General features: G+C 44.4%; 1 protein-coding gene across 2 annotated transcripts in view; it reads left to right on the top strand.

The window, feature by feature from the left end:
- Positions 1 to 20,462, top strand: part of INTS10 (integrator complex subunit 10) — a 60,564-nt gene that overhangs the window by 20,069 nt on the left and 20,033 nt on the right. For both annotated transcript variants that reach the window (XM_044447249.1, XM_044447250.1), the window contains exons 8-11: positions 562 to 731; positions 3,444 to 3,577; positions 8,700 to 8,853; positions 11,997 to 12,079. In XM_044447249.1, coding sequence (XP_044303184.1) covers positions 562 to 731; positions 3,444 to 3,577; positions 8,700 to 8,853; positions 11,997 to 12,079 — 541 coding nt within the window. The remainder of the gene's footprint in view (positions 1 to 561; positions 732 to 3,443; positions 3,578 to 8,699; positions 8,854 to 11,996; positions 12,080 to 20,462) is intronic.

Consider the following 20,462-nt stretch of genomic DNA (forward strand, 5'->3'; position numbering starts at 1 on the left):
CCGTGATTGCACCCATGTTCCCTTCCCAAGTGTGCCCGCGCCTGCCTCCCCTTGCCCCTTGTGCCCGCCTCCCCCTCCCCCCCCACACAATCGCTGGGGGGGGGTAGAGATGGACGCTATCTTTGTTGTTCTTTGTCACTTTGCTTCAAATTTTTGTGAGTAAAATAAAATAGTTGCAGAACGGATTAACCTTATTTACATTGACCCTTATGGGGAAATTTGACTTGGTTCATGACCAATTTGGGTCATGACCAGAGTCCTGGAATGGATTAAGTTCGTGAGTCAAGGTACCACTGTATTACTCAGTGCATGTAAGTGTCACATTTATTTGTTGAACAGAAAGAAAAGAACCACAATTTCCTGGTTTATACAACAACCACTATGGGCAGCTAAATCTGGCACATTATCCTCAAGGTGATGGAGGGAGTGGATAGCCCATGGTGATTACAATTTTTTGAAATCATTGCCAAGATAGGCTGTCATGATGGGCTAACCTGCCCAATGTCGTTATTGTGCTGTTAGATTAGAAACTCTCCTAACTTCATGTTCTTTGCTCTGTAGAAGCTTTGGGGACACCTTGCTCAAAATGAAAGATCTCTGTAGATACATAAGTAACTATGATAATGAAGCCAATGCAAAATACAAGACTCAGGTGGTGTATTCAACTATGCTGGTTTTCTTCAAGAATGCATTCCAGTATGTCAGTAGCATTCAACCTTCACTCTTTCAAGGTTTGTTAAATAAAAATAAACCTTTTTCCCTCTGAGCTTGACCTAGTTTGCTCAGGTCAACAACACAACAACCTACTATGGCTGCTATCTACAAGGCTTTTCTCACTTGTGCCAGCCATATGACTTGGCATGACTTGTTGCATTGTGCAAACTCAGGTGGCATGGATTGTTTAAGGGCTAGATGATACATGAGTAGATTAATTGACAATGAGTTGTTGTGATGTTCAAACAACCCCAATGTCAAGCCTTTGCTTGATGTTCTTTGTGGTATGACTTAGTTTAAAAATCATACTAGGTGCTTTAAAAAAGTACGCATGTGTCATTCCATATGGTAGCTGTCACATCTAAAATATAATGCTAACCATGTGGAACCCACTATCCTAGATTTGTTTGCTTTAATGGTATTGTGTATGAAGCAGGACTTGTATCACATGGGCCAGTCTGCACAATCAGAACAAGCCAACATAGCTTAAGTAAACCATAGCAACTTCTTGTGAGCTACACTGCATGCTATGGGGATTATGATTTGCATAATCATCACCTAGCTATAGCTTATGTTGTTCAAACTCAAGCTGCATGGTTTCTTGGAGGGTTAGCTATCCCTATAACAGCCCTTGGCTTATGTGAGGGTTGTTTAATCCTCCAGCAAACCATACCACCCAGGTTCAGACAATGTGATAAGCTTTAGTCAGGTGATGATCAGGCAAATAGTGCACAGTGCACTCCACTGGCAATATTGACTTTTTTGCATTGTGTGAACCATGTCACCGGGATTCCTTGCAAGCTGATTAGTGATTGCTTAATAAGGAGATCAGTAATGTCAGAAAACATCTCAGTAGTATCTCATGTGGATTCTATCCCATGCAATACCCAATAAAATCATGTTTGCATTGACTCGGGCGAAAAATAGCATTTTTCCAGCACTTATAATACATTTCTGAGAAAGTGCAGATGTCAAGGAAGGCATTAGAAACCCCAGAACAATTGAATAACAGCTGCCTACTTATGCACACAAAATTGGTCTGAAAGATTAATTGCAGGCCAGTCTACATGTGATGTGGATTATTGATTGATTGATTGATTGATTGCATTTGTATACCGGCAGTTTGCATGAAAGCAATATTAAAATCAATCTATTCATTAAAGCATCTAGTGAATTAAAAATGGTTTTCACCTGGTACCAGACAGAAAACCAAGACAGTGCCAGCACACCTCTTTGAAGAGCATGTTCCAGAGATGGAATGCAACCACAGAGATGGCCCTTCTTCTGACTGTCACCCCCCGCTTACTTCTTTAGGGGGTGGTTCTTGGAGAAGGACCTCTGTAGAAGATTGTAAGGACTGAGTAGAAGAAGAAAGGTGAAAGTTGAGAAAGGTGTTCCTTCAGATACTCTGACCCCAAGCTGTTCAGGGCTTTATACATTAGCATCAACACTTTGAATTGGGCCTGGACTTCAATAGGCAGCTGGTATAGCTGATAGAGGACTGGTGTAATATGATCTCAGGGGCCAGTCCTCATTATCAGCCTCATCACCATGTTCTGAACCAATTGGAGCTTTTGGACAGTTTTCAAAGGTAGCTCCACATAGAGTGCCTTGCATTAATCCATGCAAGAGGTTACCAGAGCATGGATAACAGTGACAAAGCTCTGTCTGTCCAGATAGGTTCATAGTTGGAAGATCAGCCTCATGATAAAAGGTACTCCAGGCCACTGAGTTCATTTGTGACTCCAGTGACAATTCAGGATTCAGGAGTACCCACAAACTGTGGAATTAATAATTAGGAACCCCTTCACTTGGTACCAGTGAAAGTTTCTGGGTTAATAGTAGCATGGCAAGGGGAAATTTCATCAGGAATCTGATAAGGGAGGGAAGAATGCAACCTCTCCTTCCCATGCAGTGCAGAGCTGATGAAAAACAGCCCCCTTTCCCCCTTGTCTTAATGATATGTTTAGCACCACTTGTAATTTGGTCCTGAACATTGAGGGTATTGGACTACAAACATTAAAAGAAAGTATAGGATTTCCTTCTTAACTGCAGTTGAGGTTAAAGTGCTCCAGTTATTAATGTTGTCCAGGATCCCCCTGTGGCAAATCTCTTATCCAGGGCTGAAGTTGCTTAAGAATCCTTTTGAGGGATGAAAACTGCATAGCCAGGGTATTCCTCAGCCAAGGTTAATTGGAATTGTTCTGGAAAGGGAGGACTTGATCATGCAATGCATTCCTCATCACTTAACTGTAGTTAAGAAGGGATTTTTAGAACTCCTATGATAGCTACAAAAGCACTTACCTCTTCATGTAAACAAATACATTTATCATTGCTCATTCTACCATAGTAAGCATGATATCTCTTGTCTTTATATAGGCAAAAGATACATTCTGGAAGATCTCCTTTTATAGTTGATAGATATATTTGGTTCTAAACTTGCTGGCCAAGGATTTAGAAGTAAGCTTGCCTGTAGATACTGCCTTTTCTGAAAATAGCCAAGTTACTTTCAGGAAGATTTGTTTTAACTTCTCATAAAATTATATTTCTTGTTTGATTCAGATTGTGAAGAATATAGTTGATGATCCAGTAATAAGTAAGCTAGAGGAGAATGCAACTGTAGCTGTTTTACTGTACTGTTGTAAGGGATTTTTTAGCACCTTGAAGCAGGTTGTAATGTTATTTCTCATATTTGCAACTGTGCTTATGGGAGCATTTTGGTAATATAGGATCAAATGCTCCAAGCCAAGTTCCACTGGTTCTCCTTGAAGATGTATCTAATATGTATGGTGATACAGACATTGAGCGCAACAAACATGTACATAAAAAGCGGAAACTTGCTGAAGGGAGAGAGAAAACCATGGTAATGTCTTTCTTTCCTAACGTAAATGAGATATCATTTGGCAAAAGTTTAGAACATCCTTCCCTAAACTAGTATCCTCCAGGTATTTTGGTATACCACTCTCTCCATCTCTGAGCATTGGTCATGCTGACTAGGGCTGATGGGAGTTGTAGTTCAAAACATCTGGAGGGTGTCTGGTTGGGGAAGGCTAATTTAAAAGAATGGTTTAGAAATAATACATTTTGTTTTGTTCTGAAAGATAAATTGCAAACTTATGATAAATGATTGCTGAGTCAAACTTGTGGTTTTTATTCTTATACCGCCTTAATTCTATGTCGTGGTAATCATCAGAATTAAAATGAGACTAAAACTTAGCTTATGCATTGTTTGATACTACATTGTCTGTTTTATAAACTTTGGCTGTTGGACAGTGTAGAAATGAAATTAAAAACAATAAATTTACATTGGCTGACAATTTTGAGTATGCTTCCTTTGACAGTAAATAACTACTTGTAATGTCCATGACATTCAGTGCTTAAGATAAGCTTTGCAAAAGGTTGTTATAATTAGGATTTTAAAAAGACTATCTTACTAAACTTGCCTCTGACCTGCAGATTAAGAGAATTGGAGCTGAAAGACCAACAACAAGTGTGTGGTCGCACATAGGCTAAGATTTGTAAGCAAGCACAATGGACTGGTTTTCACATTCACCACAACCCACCTTGACTTATCTAAGCCATGGTGGTTTTTGGTTTGTGCCCTGCTTTTCTTTTTATCTTACAAGTCATAGTGGATAGGCATTGTAACTTTTTGCAGTCTTAGCAGGGATGACTTATGCAAGAGTTAAAGAAACCAAGCTATGGCTTATTTAAATAAGTGGTACCTGCCATCACAAGCCAATTGGCACTACTTTCTCAGGCTAATGTTGAGGGTGAAGCAACAACAGACCATAGGTTATTGGAGGTTGTTTCCCTTGCAAGCTGTGCTTGGGCACGTAATTGGGCTAATGGTGCCTGGCAACTGCTTTCTCACAGTACCAATTTAAACAAGCCATCATTAAACAAACCATGAGCCGTGGTGGCTTGTTGGATCATATAAACCAGCCCTGTGTGAAACAAAAAAAGAGCCTTCCTCAACCTCTGGTACCTTCCAGAAGTGTTGGATTACAACTTCTATCATGTCTAGCTATCCGAATCATACGATAGGAGTGTTGAAGGGGGCCGTAAAGGCCATTGGGTCCAACCTGCTACTTCAGGACACAATTTACACGATCCCACTCAGATGTTTCTTCTTCAATGTCTCTACAACAGGGGAGTCCACCACCTCTTTAGGCAGCTGATTCCACTGTCGTATTGCTCTGACAGTGAGGAAGCTTTTCCTGATACCTAGTCTGAATCTGGGTTGTCACAGCTTGAACTGATTATTCTGTGCCCTATACTCTGGTATCAGCAAGAAGAGATCTTGACCTTCCTCTTTGTGACAGCCTTTGAGGTACTTACAGAATGATACTATGTCCCTCATTCTTCTTTTCTCAAGACTGAACATGCATTAGCATGTAGCATTTGCCCTTTTGGTGGCTGCATTCCATTGTTGGCTCATACTTAGCTTATTGTCCACAAGATCTTTTGTAGTTCTGTTGAGCCACATATTCCCCATCTTGTATTGATGCATTTGGTTTCTTTTTCCTCTGTGGAGGACTTGGTACTTGTCCTTATTGAATCCCATTCTGTTGCTTTCAGCCCAGTGCTCAAGTTTATCAAGATCACCCTGGGTTCTTCATTCTGTCTTCTGGGGTGTTTGCTATTCCACCCAGTTTTGTACCATTTGCAGATATGATTATCTTTCTTTGTACTGCCTCATCCAAATCGTTAATAAAGATGTTGAAAAGCACTGGGCCCAGGACTGAATGCTCTAGTTACCTCCATTCAATTTGAGATGGTGCCATTGATGAGCACTCTTTGTGACCGATTTAGCAGCCAGTTTGGATCCACCTAATAGTTTTTTTCTATTGAGTCCAGTTTTTCATAATGTGATTCTCAGAATGTCATGTGGCACTATGTCGAAAGCTTTGCTCAAGTCTAGGTACATTATATCCACAGTGTTCGCTCTGTCCATTTGGCAGGTTAATATGAGATTAAATTGACAGGATTTATTTTTGATAAATCCATGCTGGCTTTTATTAAGTAATGCATTTGCTTCAGGATGCTTGCAGATTGATTTTTTAATCATTTGCTTCAGAAGATAGGGACAACATTAGCCCTTCTCCAGTCATCTGGCACTTCTCCTGTTTTCCAAGATTTATAGAAGATAACAGCCATAGGTTTTGAGAGTTCCTCCGCTAGCTCTTTTATGACTCTGGGATGGAGTTCATTGGGCCCTGGAGATTTGAATGTGTTTATTCCACCTAGGTATTCCTTAACCATTTTTCAGTCTTGAACTGCCATCTCTCACTTGTACTCAGAGAATCTTCTTTTTCAAGATTTCCTACCCCTCTTGAATGCTTTTCCCTTTAAGGGTGTGTTGCCATGGCATGAAGCTCATCATTTGTCTGAGTTCATTAAAGGTGGCTTTCTTGAAGTCCAGAATGCATGTTTGGCTCCAGTTATCCTTTATCTTCCTTATAATGATAATTAAAGTATCACATGGTCACTATATCCCAGAATTCCCATGGTTGTTATTTTCTTCACCAGCCCATCCCTGATAGTATCGTCGATAGCTGATCCTCTTGTGTCTTCCCCTACTTTTTGCTGGAGAAAGTTGTTTGCAATGCATGTCAGGAATCTCTTGGAGGAGCCATGCTTGGCAGAATTTGTCTCCCAGGATAAATCAGGAAAATTGAAATTCCCCATGATGACTACATCATTCTTCTTGGAAAATACTGGCAAGTTGCTTTTTGAAGGTTGCATCCTTGTCCTCTTTTTGACAGGGTGGTCGGTAATAGACACCAATAACTATGTTTTTCTTATTCAGCCAGATGCTTTTGATGGGGCCACTAAGTTCCTCTTCTTGTATTTCTGTACAGATATACTGTATGTGTCTCTCACATGTAGTGCAACTCCACTTCCCTTTTTGTCCTTTCTATTTTAATTGAACTGGTTGTATCCATCAATTGCAGAGTTCCAGTCATGTGAGTCATCCCAAGATTGTAATTGCCCTTATGTACTAGGAACTCAAATTTGTGTTGTTTGTTTCCCATGCTCTGGTGTAGAGACCATTTTTTGCTGTTCATTCTGGGCATTGGTGTAGGGACATCAAAGTTCATTCTTGCTGTGCTCTGGCTTTCTTCCTATGTTTTTTGGGGGACTGGTGTTGGGCCTTTCTTGAGGTTTTTTTCCTCTCTTGAAATATATACGTATATGTCCTTGCCTGGTGATGATAGGCTGTGCTGCACATCTCCCTCCCCTATTTGTTTTAGTTTAAAGCCCTCCTGGTAAACTTTTTCATGTAGTGGCCAATCATCTGCTTCCCGTTCTTTGTGATGTACAGCCCATCATTTACCAATAGTCCATCTTTCAGGAACCTTACTGTGTGGTCCCAGAATCCAAATCTCTCTTTACGGTGCCACAATTGTAGCTAGTCATTCACTTGAAGGATTTTTCTTTCCCTATCAGTTCCTCTTCCACATATTGGTAGGATTGAGGAGAAGACTATGTTTTATATTTTCCTTCCTAGAGCTTTGAAGTTTGATGTTATTTCAGCGAAGCTTCTCAAGGCAGTATCGTTAGTTCCCATGTGGAAGAGAAGGAAGGGGTATTTGTCAATTGGTTATATGAATTGTGTGAACTTGTTGGTTATCTTGGCGCCAGGGAGGCAGAATACTTGGCAATTCTTTGAGTCATCGCGACATACATATTTTTCCATCTTGCACAACAGAGTATCTCCCACAACTATCACTCTTCTTTTGATGTTGCAAACTTTGGTACCCTGTTCCTTTCTTGATTGGCCTTTTGTCTCTTTTTTCAGAGTTACAATGTCGTGTAGTTCTTTCACAGTGGGTTTCTCACATGTCCCTTCCTCAAGTAACCTAAAGCGGTTCGAGGGTTCCACTGCTTCCACTGGTGCAGAGGGTTTTCTAGGTCTTCTGCATCTGTCATCCCATTCCAGGGAGTTTCCTCATTTTCGCTTCCCACAGGGTTCTTGTCTTCTGTCTCTGCTTGTTGATGCTCCTCTCGCTTCTGGACTACACTTAGCTGTTGCAGCTCCTCCGCTCTGTCTAAAAACCCTTCATTTTCTTTTATTATCTGGTGGGTGGACACTTGCTGCTTCAGTGCTCTCACCTTTTAAAGGGGCTACTAGTATGCAGCTGTTGCAGTTGTTGCAGGTCACCACCACTGTGGAGTTTCCGTGGTCCATTGTTTGTGCAGCCTGAGTGATTCTGGGTTTGTTGGGGGAGGGGGGCTGCTGTGACAACTAGTGCTTTCAAATATCTTCACTAAAGGTTAGCAACACCGTCCTACTAGTAAAAGGGAGTGTGTTACAAGGAGTGTGTGTTACAAGGGGGATTAAGGTGAAATAAAGAAGAGAAAGCGGGGGAGGGATGTTAGGGACCTCACCCTTGACCTCCTCTGCCAAACTCCTCCATCAGACTCCTGTTTGCTTGCTCTGGTTGCTTGCTTGGTTCCTTGTATCTCAGAGGCCCTGGACCAGTTGGGGCAGCTTGATCACTGGCTGGGAATTATGAGAGTTGGTCCAACACATCTGGAGGGGGGCACATTGGGGAAGGCTGCCACAGTACTTGCTTATTGCTTACATGGTGCAGAAATGAGGGCAGGTTCCTGAATTTGCAGTTTCTGCGTTTTTGGTTCAGAAGTGAATTTGTAAGTACTTCTTATATTAAAAAGAAAACCCAAGGGCTTTTTCATCCTAAAAATATCCAAATTAAAAGGCTGTATTAACATGTAGCCACTTTAAAGTAGTAAAAAATAAATGTTTTTACTAGCTGGCCTGCAGAGTCAATTGGACTGTACAAAACAGCCTCCAGAAGTTTTCCTGCCTGGTAGTCTAAAGTCAATGCTTACTGTCTCTGATCAGGTTAAGTGCTTTAAAGTGTTTGTTATCCAACTGCCAGTTTTACAATTGCTTTTCATAACCTTTATAGTAGACCATTATTTAGTTATTATTATCTGTGTTGAACTTTAAGTAGAGTTCTGATGATGAGGATCTTTCTGGGAAGGGGAAAAGCAGGCTCATTACAATTAATGCAGCAGACATCTCCAACTCCATGGAAGTACAAGAGAGCTTTAGATTGGCAAGAGAGAGCTGGGAACTTCTTCATTCATTGGAATCATTGGATAAAGGTATGTACATGGCTATTATACTGGGTTGTTTGTTTTTAACACTGTCTTGCTCTATATGGGGGAGGAGGGAATTGCTTGTATTACTTTCCATTTAAGTCATGAGTTCCTTTATATTTAATCCAGGCCTTGTGGGACTTGGGCAAGCAGGGATTTTGGAGGCTTTACTTGGACGAAATTTGCTGAAGCCTTCATAAAGATAGTGATGATTTTATTTTTCAGTGACCGAGTTTGCATGACATGACAACTTACCATAGATGGCTGCCCACAAAGGTGGTTCTATCATGCAAACACAGACTGATTCCGGCATGGTGGTTTGTTTGAGGGCAGCAAGCCACACTGACTACCCAAGGGTTATAGCACAGGTTTTTTTGTACCCCTGGTGGGTTGTGTTGTCTGAACCCTTGCATTCAACCCCATCATATGTACCAGCAAGCAGTGGCAAAATCTCTTCTCGTCAAGCACTATTTCCCCTCATACCCTCCCATGCACCTGCAAGCTGTATTGGACTTGCCATGGCTTTTTTCACTTCAATATTTTTTTCTTGTGATTCTAAAAGCCAGTTTCTGCAATACTGATTTTGACAACTACAGACAATCCCATCAGGGTGTTTCAACAGCTCATTGGAGGGCTCCCTGTGCTTGATAAACTGTTTCGGGGGAAAAAATCTTCCCTTTTTCAAATACAGGTGAAAAAAGAATACATGTGATTTTTACTGGCACTCATGCAACTGCATGCCCTGATTTATGACCAACTTCAGTTAGTGTCCAGGAAATAAAACTGGGAACTCAGCCAACTGCTTGACAGACTAGACAAGCCTTGCTATAAAACAGTCAAAGCCCTCTTAGTAATACTAGGGCAAAGCATTCCAAGGAAATTGCACAGGATGATCAGAGTCTGTTCCAGAGTAAAACTGCAAGTCAGTCCAATGATCAATGTCATATGGTCAAGGAAACAAAGCCTGGGGTGCACAATCAAGCTTAGACATTGTTCCCAACAAGTTTGTTGATAGTACAGGCAATGCTTGCCTCCACATTTGTGGGTGTTAGAGTCACAAAACCCCTGTAAAAATGGAAAAATCGTGAATATCTCCACCCCTTGCCCCCAACTCACCAGTGCCCTCTCTTTGCAGCAAGGAAATGCTGGAAAGATTTCCTTCTCTGGATGGGCAGGGCAGGAAGGCATATTTTGGAGGCCTCCCTATGTACCCTTCCCCTTTTGCTTCGTTTCTCTCTATAGTGATGACAATTTTCTGCAGTAATGTTTTTATATTAATAGGTTTTATGGTAGTTTGTAAGAATGGAGTGTTCGTAACTTGGATGCTCTTAACTCAGAGACTGCTTGCACTAGCCAATGTTATAGTAAAGAGCTCACTGGCTACACTAATGCTAGAAGACACAGATAATCATATAGTATACATTATGCTATCTAGCATTTCAGCAGGGAGGGAGGACCTGCATGCTTCTATTCAAGCCACAGCATTCACAAGGGCTGAAAGGGTTTCCTATAACTGGCACAAGTTCTGAGTCATTTTGTGGTGGGGAGGAAGGCACCCCCATCTACTTTTTATGGACCAGCTTCCTCATTGACTGTCAACATGTGTCCTTCCTGGGTTTCTGCTTCTTTCTTAGACACTAGGTCACCCTTGCTGCTGGGTGAGTCAAGCACTTCTTCAAACAGCATCTTAGGTGGAAGAATGACACTGTGGCAAAATCCTTGTGGGAGAAGATAACTTACATGTCCCAAGGGTGCACTTTTCTTGCTGAAAAGAAAAGATTCCCTTTCTAAATCTCTCTTTAAAAATGGAGCTTTACTTTTGAGAGCTCTTAAAGCTGTTAAAACTAACTACTTCCATAAATCAAGTGTCTTATTCCAGAGATGTTAGAATCTCCGGAAGAAGTGAAAAAATAAGGACACCCTCAGGACACACGACTCCCCCACCAGATTTTGCTGCAGAGAGAGTAAGTGAGAAGCTGCACCACATGTAAGCTCACTTGCATCTTTGACAGCTTGCTTTTTCATAGAATCATAGAATAGAATTGGAAGGGGCAAGAGAGATGAACCCCCTGCTCAGTGCAGGATTCCAGGTTAAGCCTTCCCTCTCAGATGGCTGTCCAGTTGCATCTTGAATGCCTCTAGTATGGAAAAGCCCACAACCTCCCTAGGTAATTGGATCCATTGTCATACTGCTCTAACACTCAGGAAATTTTTCCTGATATCTGGATGGAATCTGGCTTTCTGTAACTTGAGCACATTATTCCCTGTCCTGCATTATTCCCTGTGATTGAGAAGAAATCCTGGTCTTGCTCTTTGTGACAGCCATTCAATTACTAATAGAGTGTTATCATATCTCCCATCAGTCTTCCCTTCTCGAAGCTAAACATGCCCCGTTCTTTCAACCTCTTCTTACAGGGCTTTGTTTCCAGACCCTAGATCATCCTTCTTGCCCTCCTTTGAACCCTGTAGGTCAATGTCCAGGGTAGGTACCTGCTGGACTTTCCCCCTATGCAATACCAAATCAAGGCTCTGCATTTCCTTATCAGCACAACTGGATGTTTTAAAAATCATTTTTGCAAGTATTTTCAAAGCAGGACAAAAATATGAAAAAAAATTGTTGGGGCAAGCTGCTAGGAACTTTGAAGGGATTTTCTGTAACTGTCAAAATAAGGACTGCCAGCTTTCACACACTCAAGGAAAATATGCTTAAAGTTAAAAACAAAACAAAAACCCACTGAGCCTACAACCGATTGCAACTGCAGGGAGGAAGGTAAAATAATTCAATTTTCCCATAATGTTATATGGGAAACCAATGGAGTTGGGGCCCGAGAAGGATGAAGCTTATTGCCAGTTATGACATGCAAATGTACTCACTGAACTGGAAATATTCCAACTAATGTTATGTGCAGTGGCTGGCCTCTTTAAGAATGAGGCTGATGCAAACCTTTCTGAGGCATATGCAACTCTTTTCCAAAAGCAAAAGAAACAGTCATCTAGTATTAGATATTTTGTCCTTTGCTTAAGAGCAAGATGCAAAGTGATAAATTTTTAGGTGGATTTTTATGCACATTTTCATCGAAGGCTCTTGGGGAGAAGGTTTCGAGTTGTTTTCTTCAAATTTTCATGTATCTTGCTTCTTCATTTTGCAGAATTCACAAGAATTTGTGTGTCATGGAAGACTGAATCCTGGCTTTGGCTGAGGATCTTCCTCACAGATATGATTATTTATCAGGTAAAATAGTAAGAGCTATTTCACTGTAATCATTCCAGATGTATGCTATTCCAGAAGCCTCTCTTGCAAGTACTTAGTATAAAATGTCATTCTTTGAACTGGTTCTCTCTAGATTTGTTACACTGCATTTCCCATCAGTCACAGCTAGTATGATCACTGTTCAGGAAAAGTTATATGTGGAAAGGCCACTACATGTGGAGGACACCAGGCTAGGGAAGCCTGGTCTAAACTAACAAATGGTGGTGAGTTTCCTCACATAAAACCTGGAATCAGATGTGTGTACTTATCCTTGAAGAGATAAGTTTCAGAGCGCCAACTTGAGTTAAGCAGTACCCATCCTTTTACCCAAAAGCATCATTAGAATTTGAACTGTTGCAAGAATTATGAAGTTCTTTGAATCATCATAAAGCACTAAGGAAATACTAATACAGAACTTGCATTACTATGGCTAAGAGATTGAATCATGGATCAGGAAACCCTTGGTTCAGATCTCAACACTTTGAGGAAATCAGAAGAGGGTCTTTGGCGAGCTTCTTTCTCTCACCCTCCTCTCAGCCCTTTTTGCAGTGTAAGACTGATCTTACCTTTTGAAGTTGTTCTAAAGATTATAAAGAGAGCATATGTCAAGATAATTGTTATGCAAATTATATGGGTTTTGAACGTCATAATTATATAAACATAGATACAGAGGGAGTCAGAAGGGTCCTCCCGGGCCATCTAGTCTGACCACACAGTTTGTAATTGCCTGGCTGCTTTCCTCTTACCTGCCTAGCCCTTCACTCAGTGCCATATCTCCCTATCCCTAATTGACCCTCCATCAGGATACCTAGTTTGGTCCTATCCCCTCACTCTAGTGTGCATACCAAGGACCTGTGAAGTGGAGGAAGCCCCTCATACACAACAGCAACAATGTTAGAAAAGAGGCCTTTTTGTTCCTTCCCAAACAGACAGCCCCCTTTGAGGTTATCACCACCCTGCTTTGGTCCTGCTGGGTCTCCATACTAGGTTCATGACCTTTTACATTTATGCCCAAAAAGAGATCTGGTCAAAGCCTTGGAGGCCCACTATGTGGAATTTGTGCATCACTTTGAGTACAAAATTGCTTTGATCCATAATTACCTGGACTCCACAGTTACTCCAGTACTATCAGCAGAGGTGTCTAGTGAACCCTCTTGATCTGTCCTACTGGATAGTTTTCATCTTTTGTGACCTGATGATGTGGACACGGTGCTTGTGTCTGTCTGACCTATGACCTGCTTGCTTGATCCTTGCCCATCTTGGTTGGTCTCCCTGGCGGCCGGCACCCATTGCTGGCACCAAATTCGCAGTTTTTCACAATTCTCTGTTGGTCTCAACATCTGAAGAAGGGATTTGGGTTTGGGTCCAGGAAGTTGTTAATGCCTCTCTCAGAGAGGGAATGGCCTCCTGCTTTAAAAACTGTGGTTATTGCATCCCTTCTGAAGAAACCTAGCCTGTCAACAATTTTTGACTAATTACTGGGCAAGTTGATTGAATGAGTTGTGACTAGACAGTTTCAGGCTCCCCTGGGGGAAAGGGGTTCTTCTTCGTGTCTCTGTGCATCACACATAATGGGTACTGTGCCTGCGCAGTGCCTGTTGCCAGCCAGAATGCCCAAGCTGCAATGGTTTTTGGAGAGAACTCTGCACCTCTCCCCCCTGCTGCTATATAAGGCGGAGCGCCCACCATTTTCCTCAGTCTTCTTTTGACCACCGATCACATTGCCTCAAGCCATTACCTTGTCTTCTTGTACTTACTGATTGTTTCGCTAATTGTTTCTCCAGTTGAATCCAAGTTATTTCCCCTTGTTTCCCGGTTAATTCTTTCCTCTTTACTTTCCTATAGTATTTCTCTCTTTTCCTTCTACCTTTACTATTCTTCTTCTGATCTCAATGGCTCAGCATGCAGCGTTTCGAAAGTGTTTGAAATGCGGGGCTAAAATGTCCCCAGCGGCCCCACACGAGCTCTGCCTCCTCTGCTTAGGAGACGGGCATCGTACTGACAAGTGTGGGCACTGCCAGGCCTTCACCAAACAGGCCAGGAAGAACCGAGAGAATAGGCTGAGAAAGATCCTTTGGGATCAGGCCTTACTAGCCTCCGACGAGCTCGCCGCTCAGCCTATGTTGGCCGGCCCTTCCATGGTGACCTCCCCGCGACCATCCGGGGGAGTTTCTTCCAAGGAGACCTCTCGCTCCTCCCACTCCTTACTCAAACAAAAGGAGAAATAGAAGTATTCCGACCACAGGGATTCATCGGTCTCGAAGAAGGCCAAAAAAGATAAGTTGGGCAAGACCAGCAGGAAACATAGGCCCGCTCTGGAATCATGAAGGGATTCGGATTTGACTGCCTTGTCGGTCCAGATAGCACCATCGGTCCCGGCACCCTTGGCACCGACACCGAGAAAACTGATGCAGGTCATGCCACCCGGATCTCCACAGACGATCGAGCTGGTGGGCCTGACTATGTTACATTCCCCCGAACCGGTCGTTCATCGGTCGATGTCGGATGGGGAGATCCGTGACTCTTCCCCAAGGTCTTTGCCGTGCCCACTCTCCAACCCCAATGCCATCCTCTCCGGAAGCTCCCAGGAGGACCACGGTGGTCGAACCTGACCGGCATCGCTGTTCATCGGGACAATCCGCCAGATCATGGGTCCCGATGCCATATGAAGGACCGGAAGCCTCACAGCCTCAATATTGGGGACCACCCCCATACGGCTACTACATGCCAAGGGAATACGGCCGTCGGTCCCGACAGACAGAGACGGAAGCCCCTTCTACCTCCATGCCAATGACCTCTCGCCATCCTCCTCCTTCGGCACAATCATCCTCGAGTCCACCTTACCCGTATGACTCGGACTCTGAGGACTCGGACGATTGTTCTACATCTCCTGTGGCAGTCATTTCCACCAAGGAACCTGGGTCACCCAAAGAGTCCTACGCCACTTTTGGTGAGCTTATGGGTCGCTTAATGAGAGCCTTGGAGATCGAGGTTGAACATCAGCCCAATGTTAATAAGGACAACTTTTATGATATTGTCCGTAAAGAACAATCTTCCACTATTACCATCCCATTGATTACAACCTTGTGGGAGGCGATGGAGGATACATGGACATCTCCTGATCAACCTCAGTCAACATCTAGGAGGTACGAGTCCATGTACAAAGTCAAAGAGCAAGATATTCCCTTCCTTTTGAAACACCCAAAGCCCAACTCTATCATGGTCGAATCATCCCAGGGGTGAGACAACAGGGAGCACTCGGCCCCTAGGGACAAGGAAGGAAGAAAAATCGAACTGATGGTGCGGCGAATTTATGCGGTTATGGGACTGGGCTTGAGAATCTCTAACTATGAGGCGACGATGGCAAAGTATCAGTATTTTTTGATGCAGCGGCTGGACTCGATCACCTCGTCCATTCCGGAGCAACAACGTGACCTAGCCCGAGTCTTCATAAGAGAGGCCATGCAGCTCACGATCCAACAGCTCACTACAGCCCGCCATCATGTCGATTGTGATTCCCGCACTCTAGTTGGCTCTGTCACTCTCCGAAGGCATGCCTGGCTACAATCGTGTAACTTCCCGGAGGAGACCAGGAGACGGATCGAGGGGATGCTGTTCGACAGATCGGGCCTTTTCCATGATCGGATGGACCACAAGCTCGAGCATATTTATAATGCTCGGGCTACCGCCAGGAAGATGGAGATCCCAGGCTTGAACCGTCGTAAGTGGCATCAATCTCGATACCCTAGGTACCAACCTTACCACCGTTACCAGCCATGTCAACAATTCCCCCAGTGACAGCAGCAGAACTGTACACAACCAGCTGCCCAATTTCAACAGGGCCGCCGCCGCCAACCCGCTGATAAGAGGCAACGTTGACGGGCACCCTGAACCGATACTCTCTCTCCTACACCCCTCCCCCCTCCCTGTGGGGGCTGGCTGCAAAGCCGACTCCCTCTTTGGGAGACCATCACATCTGACAAATGGGTCCTCTGGATATAGAATCGAGTTCAACGTCATCCCTCTTTCAGGTCTGATGCTATACACCACCCCATCAGAAATTCTTAGAGAAGTATCCCAGTTAATTCAGAAGGGAGCAATCCGCCAAGTCTCCCATTCTGACGGACCGTGCGGTTTCTACTCAAGATATTTCACAGTACCGAAGAGAGATGGTGGCTTATGCCCCATACTCGATTTGAGGGGCGTCAAAGCCTTTATTATGGCTAAGAAATTCTATATGACCACCTTACAAAATATCCTCCCCCTGCTAGAGAGAGAAGATTGGTTCGCGTCCATTGATCTTAAGGATGCCTATTTTCATATCCACCCGTTTTATAGGAGGTTTCTCCAATTTACAGTTGGCTTGGGCATATTTGAATATAATGTCCTCCCCTTCAGACTTGCCACAGCCCCCAGGGTATTTACAAACTGTATGGCTCCGATATGTGCTCACTTTCATCAATGAGGTATTCAGATTTAACCATATTTAGACAATTGGCTTATCATTGTCTTCTCTCGGGACCGACTTAGTACAGACGTTGACATTACATGTACCCTCCTGGAGGACTTGGGCTCCTTATTAATACCGAAAAATCCTGTCTCAGTCCTTCACAGGTCATCAAGTTCATAGGAATGCAACTCAATTCAGTCCGAGCACGGGCATTTTTACTGCGGACCCATATGGACAGACTCTGCTCCGTAGCCCGTCAGATCCAGAACGGCAGGCGAGTCCGGGCATTGCTTATCCAGAAACTGTTGGGCCATATGGCGTCAACAATCATAGTTGTTCCGAATGCCAGGCTACGCATGCGGCCACTCCAGTTGTGGTTCATTGTGATGTTCCAGCCCCTCTGCGACTCTCCAAGATGAATTCTTCTTCCTTCCGTTTCAGTTCAGCAGATGCTGACTTGATGGATGAACCCAGACAATCTCACCGTCAGTGTTCCGTTTCACCAGCGACAACCCTCCATCTCGCTCCATACCGACGCGTCTCTCACGGGTTGGGGAGCGCACTGTTCCAACCTATGAACACAGGGCACATGGCAAGCACACGAGAGGTCCAATCACATCAACTTTCTCGAGTTGCTGGCAGTTTTCAAGGCACTACGATCTTTTGAACCCACGTTACGGAACCGATTGGTACAGGTAGCCTCCGACAACACAGTTACCATGTTTTACTTGAACGAACAGGGCAGTACAAAATTGGTACCACTGACTCAGTTATCCATACAGATTTGGGACTGGTGTATCCCCAGAGGGATTTCGCTCATGGCAATCCATCTGGCAGGAATACACAACCAAGAAGCAGACACCCTGAGCAGGAAGATGTCGTCAACCCATGAGTGGGAATTGGACAACCAAGGCTGCAGAGACTTGTTTACCCGGTGGGGTACTCTGACAATAGACCTGTTTGTGACAGCTTTGAATTCAAAATGCATGACCTACTGCTCCAGGGTGGGAACGGATCCGAATGCACTAGGAGACGCCTTGATGGTGAGTTGGTCGGATTCATTCCTGTACGCCTTTCCACCGATTCCGTTGATCACCAGCACCCTGGAGAAGGCTGACTGGGACCGAGCACGGGTCATCCTCATTACACCATGGTGGCCCCATCAACCCTGATTCTCGACCGCTCTCAGACTATCAAGACACACGTTCTTCCCTCTGCCACGTATCCCTCACCTGATTACACAGGGGAGAGGGACGATTCTTCATCCCGACCTCAACACTCTCAAACTCACCGCCATGGCTCCTGCACTAACTGTCTCTGTCAACCCTCATGTACTTTGGCAAAATACCTCGGTTTCGACACCAGCGTGTCACTCGGTACCGAGGGACCTCACTCTACTCTCCTCCGAAGCTACGTCATCTCTACAGGAAATCGAGTTCCTCCTACAGTCCGCCCTTCGTCCACTCGTCGATCATATGAGGCAAAGTGGAAACTTTTTGCCACGTTTGTGGAAGCTAACCGTTTTACTCCGGAATTGGCGTCTATTGATAACATCCTTTCTTTTTTGCTTTCTTTGCATCAGTCTGGACTTAAACCCACCTCTATCAAGGTCTACATAGCTATATCACATTTCCATGGCCCTCTGTCAGGTTCATCTGTGTTTTCCCATGAGCTCATCCAATGCTTCCTTAAGAGACTACAAAATCTCCATCCTCTGATCCATCCATCGGTATTGACTTGGAGTCTATCTGTAGTTCGCCATGCACTCACCAAAGCTCCTTTCGAACCCCTCGCAACGACGGAGTTAAGATTGCTATCTTGGAAAGTAGCCTTCTTGGTCGCTATAACCTCAGCGAGAAGAGCTAGCGAAACTTTCTGCCCTCCGTGTGGACTACCATACCTGAACTTCTACAAGGAAAAGGTAGTTCTGCGTACAGATCCAACGTTTCTTCCCAAGGTGGTCACAGCATTTCATGTTAAGCAGGACATTGTGCTTCCAGCATTCTTTCTGTCCCCATCCACCCCGATAGAGAAATCTCTTCATTCCCTTAATGTGCCAGTGCCTAGCTTTCTACTGGTCACACACAGAGAGTTTCAGGAAAACTAAATGCCTGTTCGTCAAATACTCCGAATCTGATAGGGACGCACCTCTCTCTGCCCAGAGACTATCGAAATGGATAGTACAAACCATTGAACTGGCTTACCAACTGGTCAGGATAGATCTTCCCGTAGCTCCCAGGGGCCATTCTACCAAAGCCATGGCAGCCTCCTCAGCATTCTTGTCGGGCGTCCCACTGCTGGACATTTGTAGAGCTGCTACATGGGCAACTCCCTGTACCTTTACCAGACACTACAGATTGGATGTTCGGGCCAAGCAGGACTGCTCCTTTGGACGGGCCGTCCTTTCATCCATCCTCCACTGACGACACCGATCCACCTCCGGTGAGTGAAGCTTGCTAATCACCCATTATGTGTGATGCACAGAGACCATGAAGAAGAAAGTCAGGTTACTTACCTGTAACTGTCATTCTTCAAGGGGTCATGTGTGCAGTCACACAACCTGCCCTCCGGCCCCACTCGTTGTCGAAGGATGGGATGGTAGTCTCTTTCTGTTGACTCCTCTACTAGATGGCATGCTCCACTAGGGGACGATCTGCTGGTCTCCAGAGACTGAGGAAAATGGCGGGGGCTCTGCCTTATATAGCACCAGGGGGGAGGGGTGTGGAGTTCCCAGCAAAAACTGTTGCAGCTTGGGTATTCTGGCCAGCAACAGGCACTGCATAGGCGCAGTACCCATTGTGTGTGACTGCACAGATGACCACTTGAAGAACGACAGTTACAGGTAAGTAACCTGACTATCTTGATCCATTTCAAATGGGCTTTAGGGCTGGTTTTGGGACAGAAACTGCCTTGGTTGCCCTGTGAGATGACCTTTGCCAGGAGAGAGGCAGGGGAGTGCAATCCTGTTGATTCTCCTGGACCTCTCAGTGGCTTTCTATACCTTTGACCATGGTATCCTTCTAGAGGCCAGATTGGTAGTTGGGGGCACTGCACTGTGGTATTTCCACTTGTATCTGGCCATCTGTCTCAGATGGTGGTGCTGAGGGATTTTTGCTATTTGTCATGGTCTTTGTGCAGTATAGTTCCACAGGGCTCCATTTTGTTCCCTGTGCTCTTTAATATTAACATGAAATAGCTGGTGGGAGGTCATCCAGAAGTTTGAGCTGAAGTGTCATCAGTATGCTCAGCTCTGCCTCTCATTTTCATCATCTCCAGATGAGGCAGTGACTGCTTTGAACTGGTGTTTGAGCTCAGTAATGGGCTGGATTTGGGCCGATAAGCTGAAGTTCAATCCAGATAAGATGGAAGTGCTCTTCATGGGATGTCCATTTGTTCAACTGGGGAGTTTTCTGCCTGTCCTGGACAGGATTGTGCTCCCCCTAAAGGACAAGGTTTGTGGGCTTGGAGTGCTCCTGGATACCGAGTTGTCACTTGTGGCTCAGGTGCACTCATTATCCAGGGGTGCTTTTATCAGCTCTGGCTATTTTATCACCTCTGCCCCTACTTGGCTGAGTGGAGCCTTGCCATGGTTATCCAGGCACTGGTAACCTCCCACTTGGATTACTGCAGTGTGCTCTACATGGGGCAGCCTTTGAAGATGGTCTGGACCTTGCAACTTGTTCAGAATTGGGCAGTGTGCCTGCTAACTAGGACTGGCACTTGTGAGCACATTACTCTGGTCCTATACAGGCTACATTGAGTGTCAGTTGCCATCTGGGCCCAAGTTAAAGAATTTACAATAACATACAAGGCCCTAAATGGCTTGGGGCCAGACTATCTGAGGAAGTGCTTTTCTTCATGTATACACCCTCCAGATCACTGCAGTCAACATCCAAGGCCTCTACATTCCTCTGC

Source organism: Varanus komodoensis, unplaced genomic scaffold (assembly GCF_004798865.1).
Source record: "Varanus komodoensis strain SLA01 unplaced genomic scaffold, ASM479886v1 scaffold51, whole genome shotgun sequence".
NCBI classification, from domain to species: Eukaryota; Metazoa; Chordata; class Lepidosauria; order Squamata; family Varanidae; genus Varanus; species Varanus komodoensis.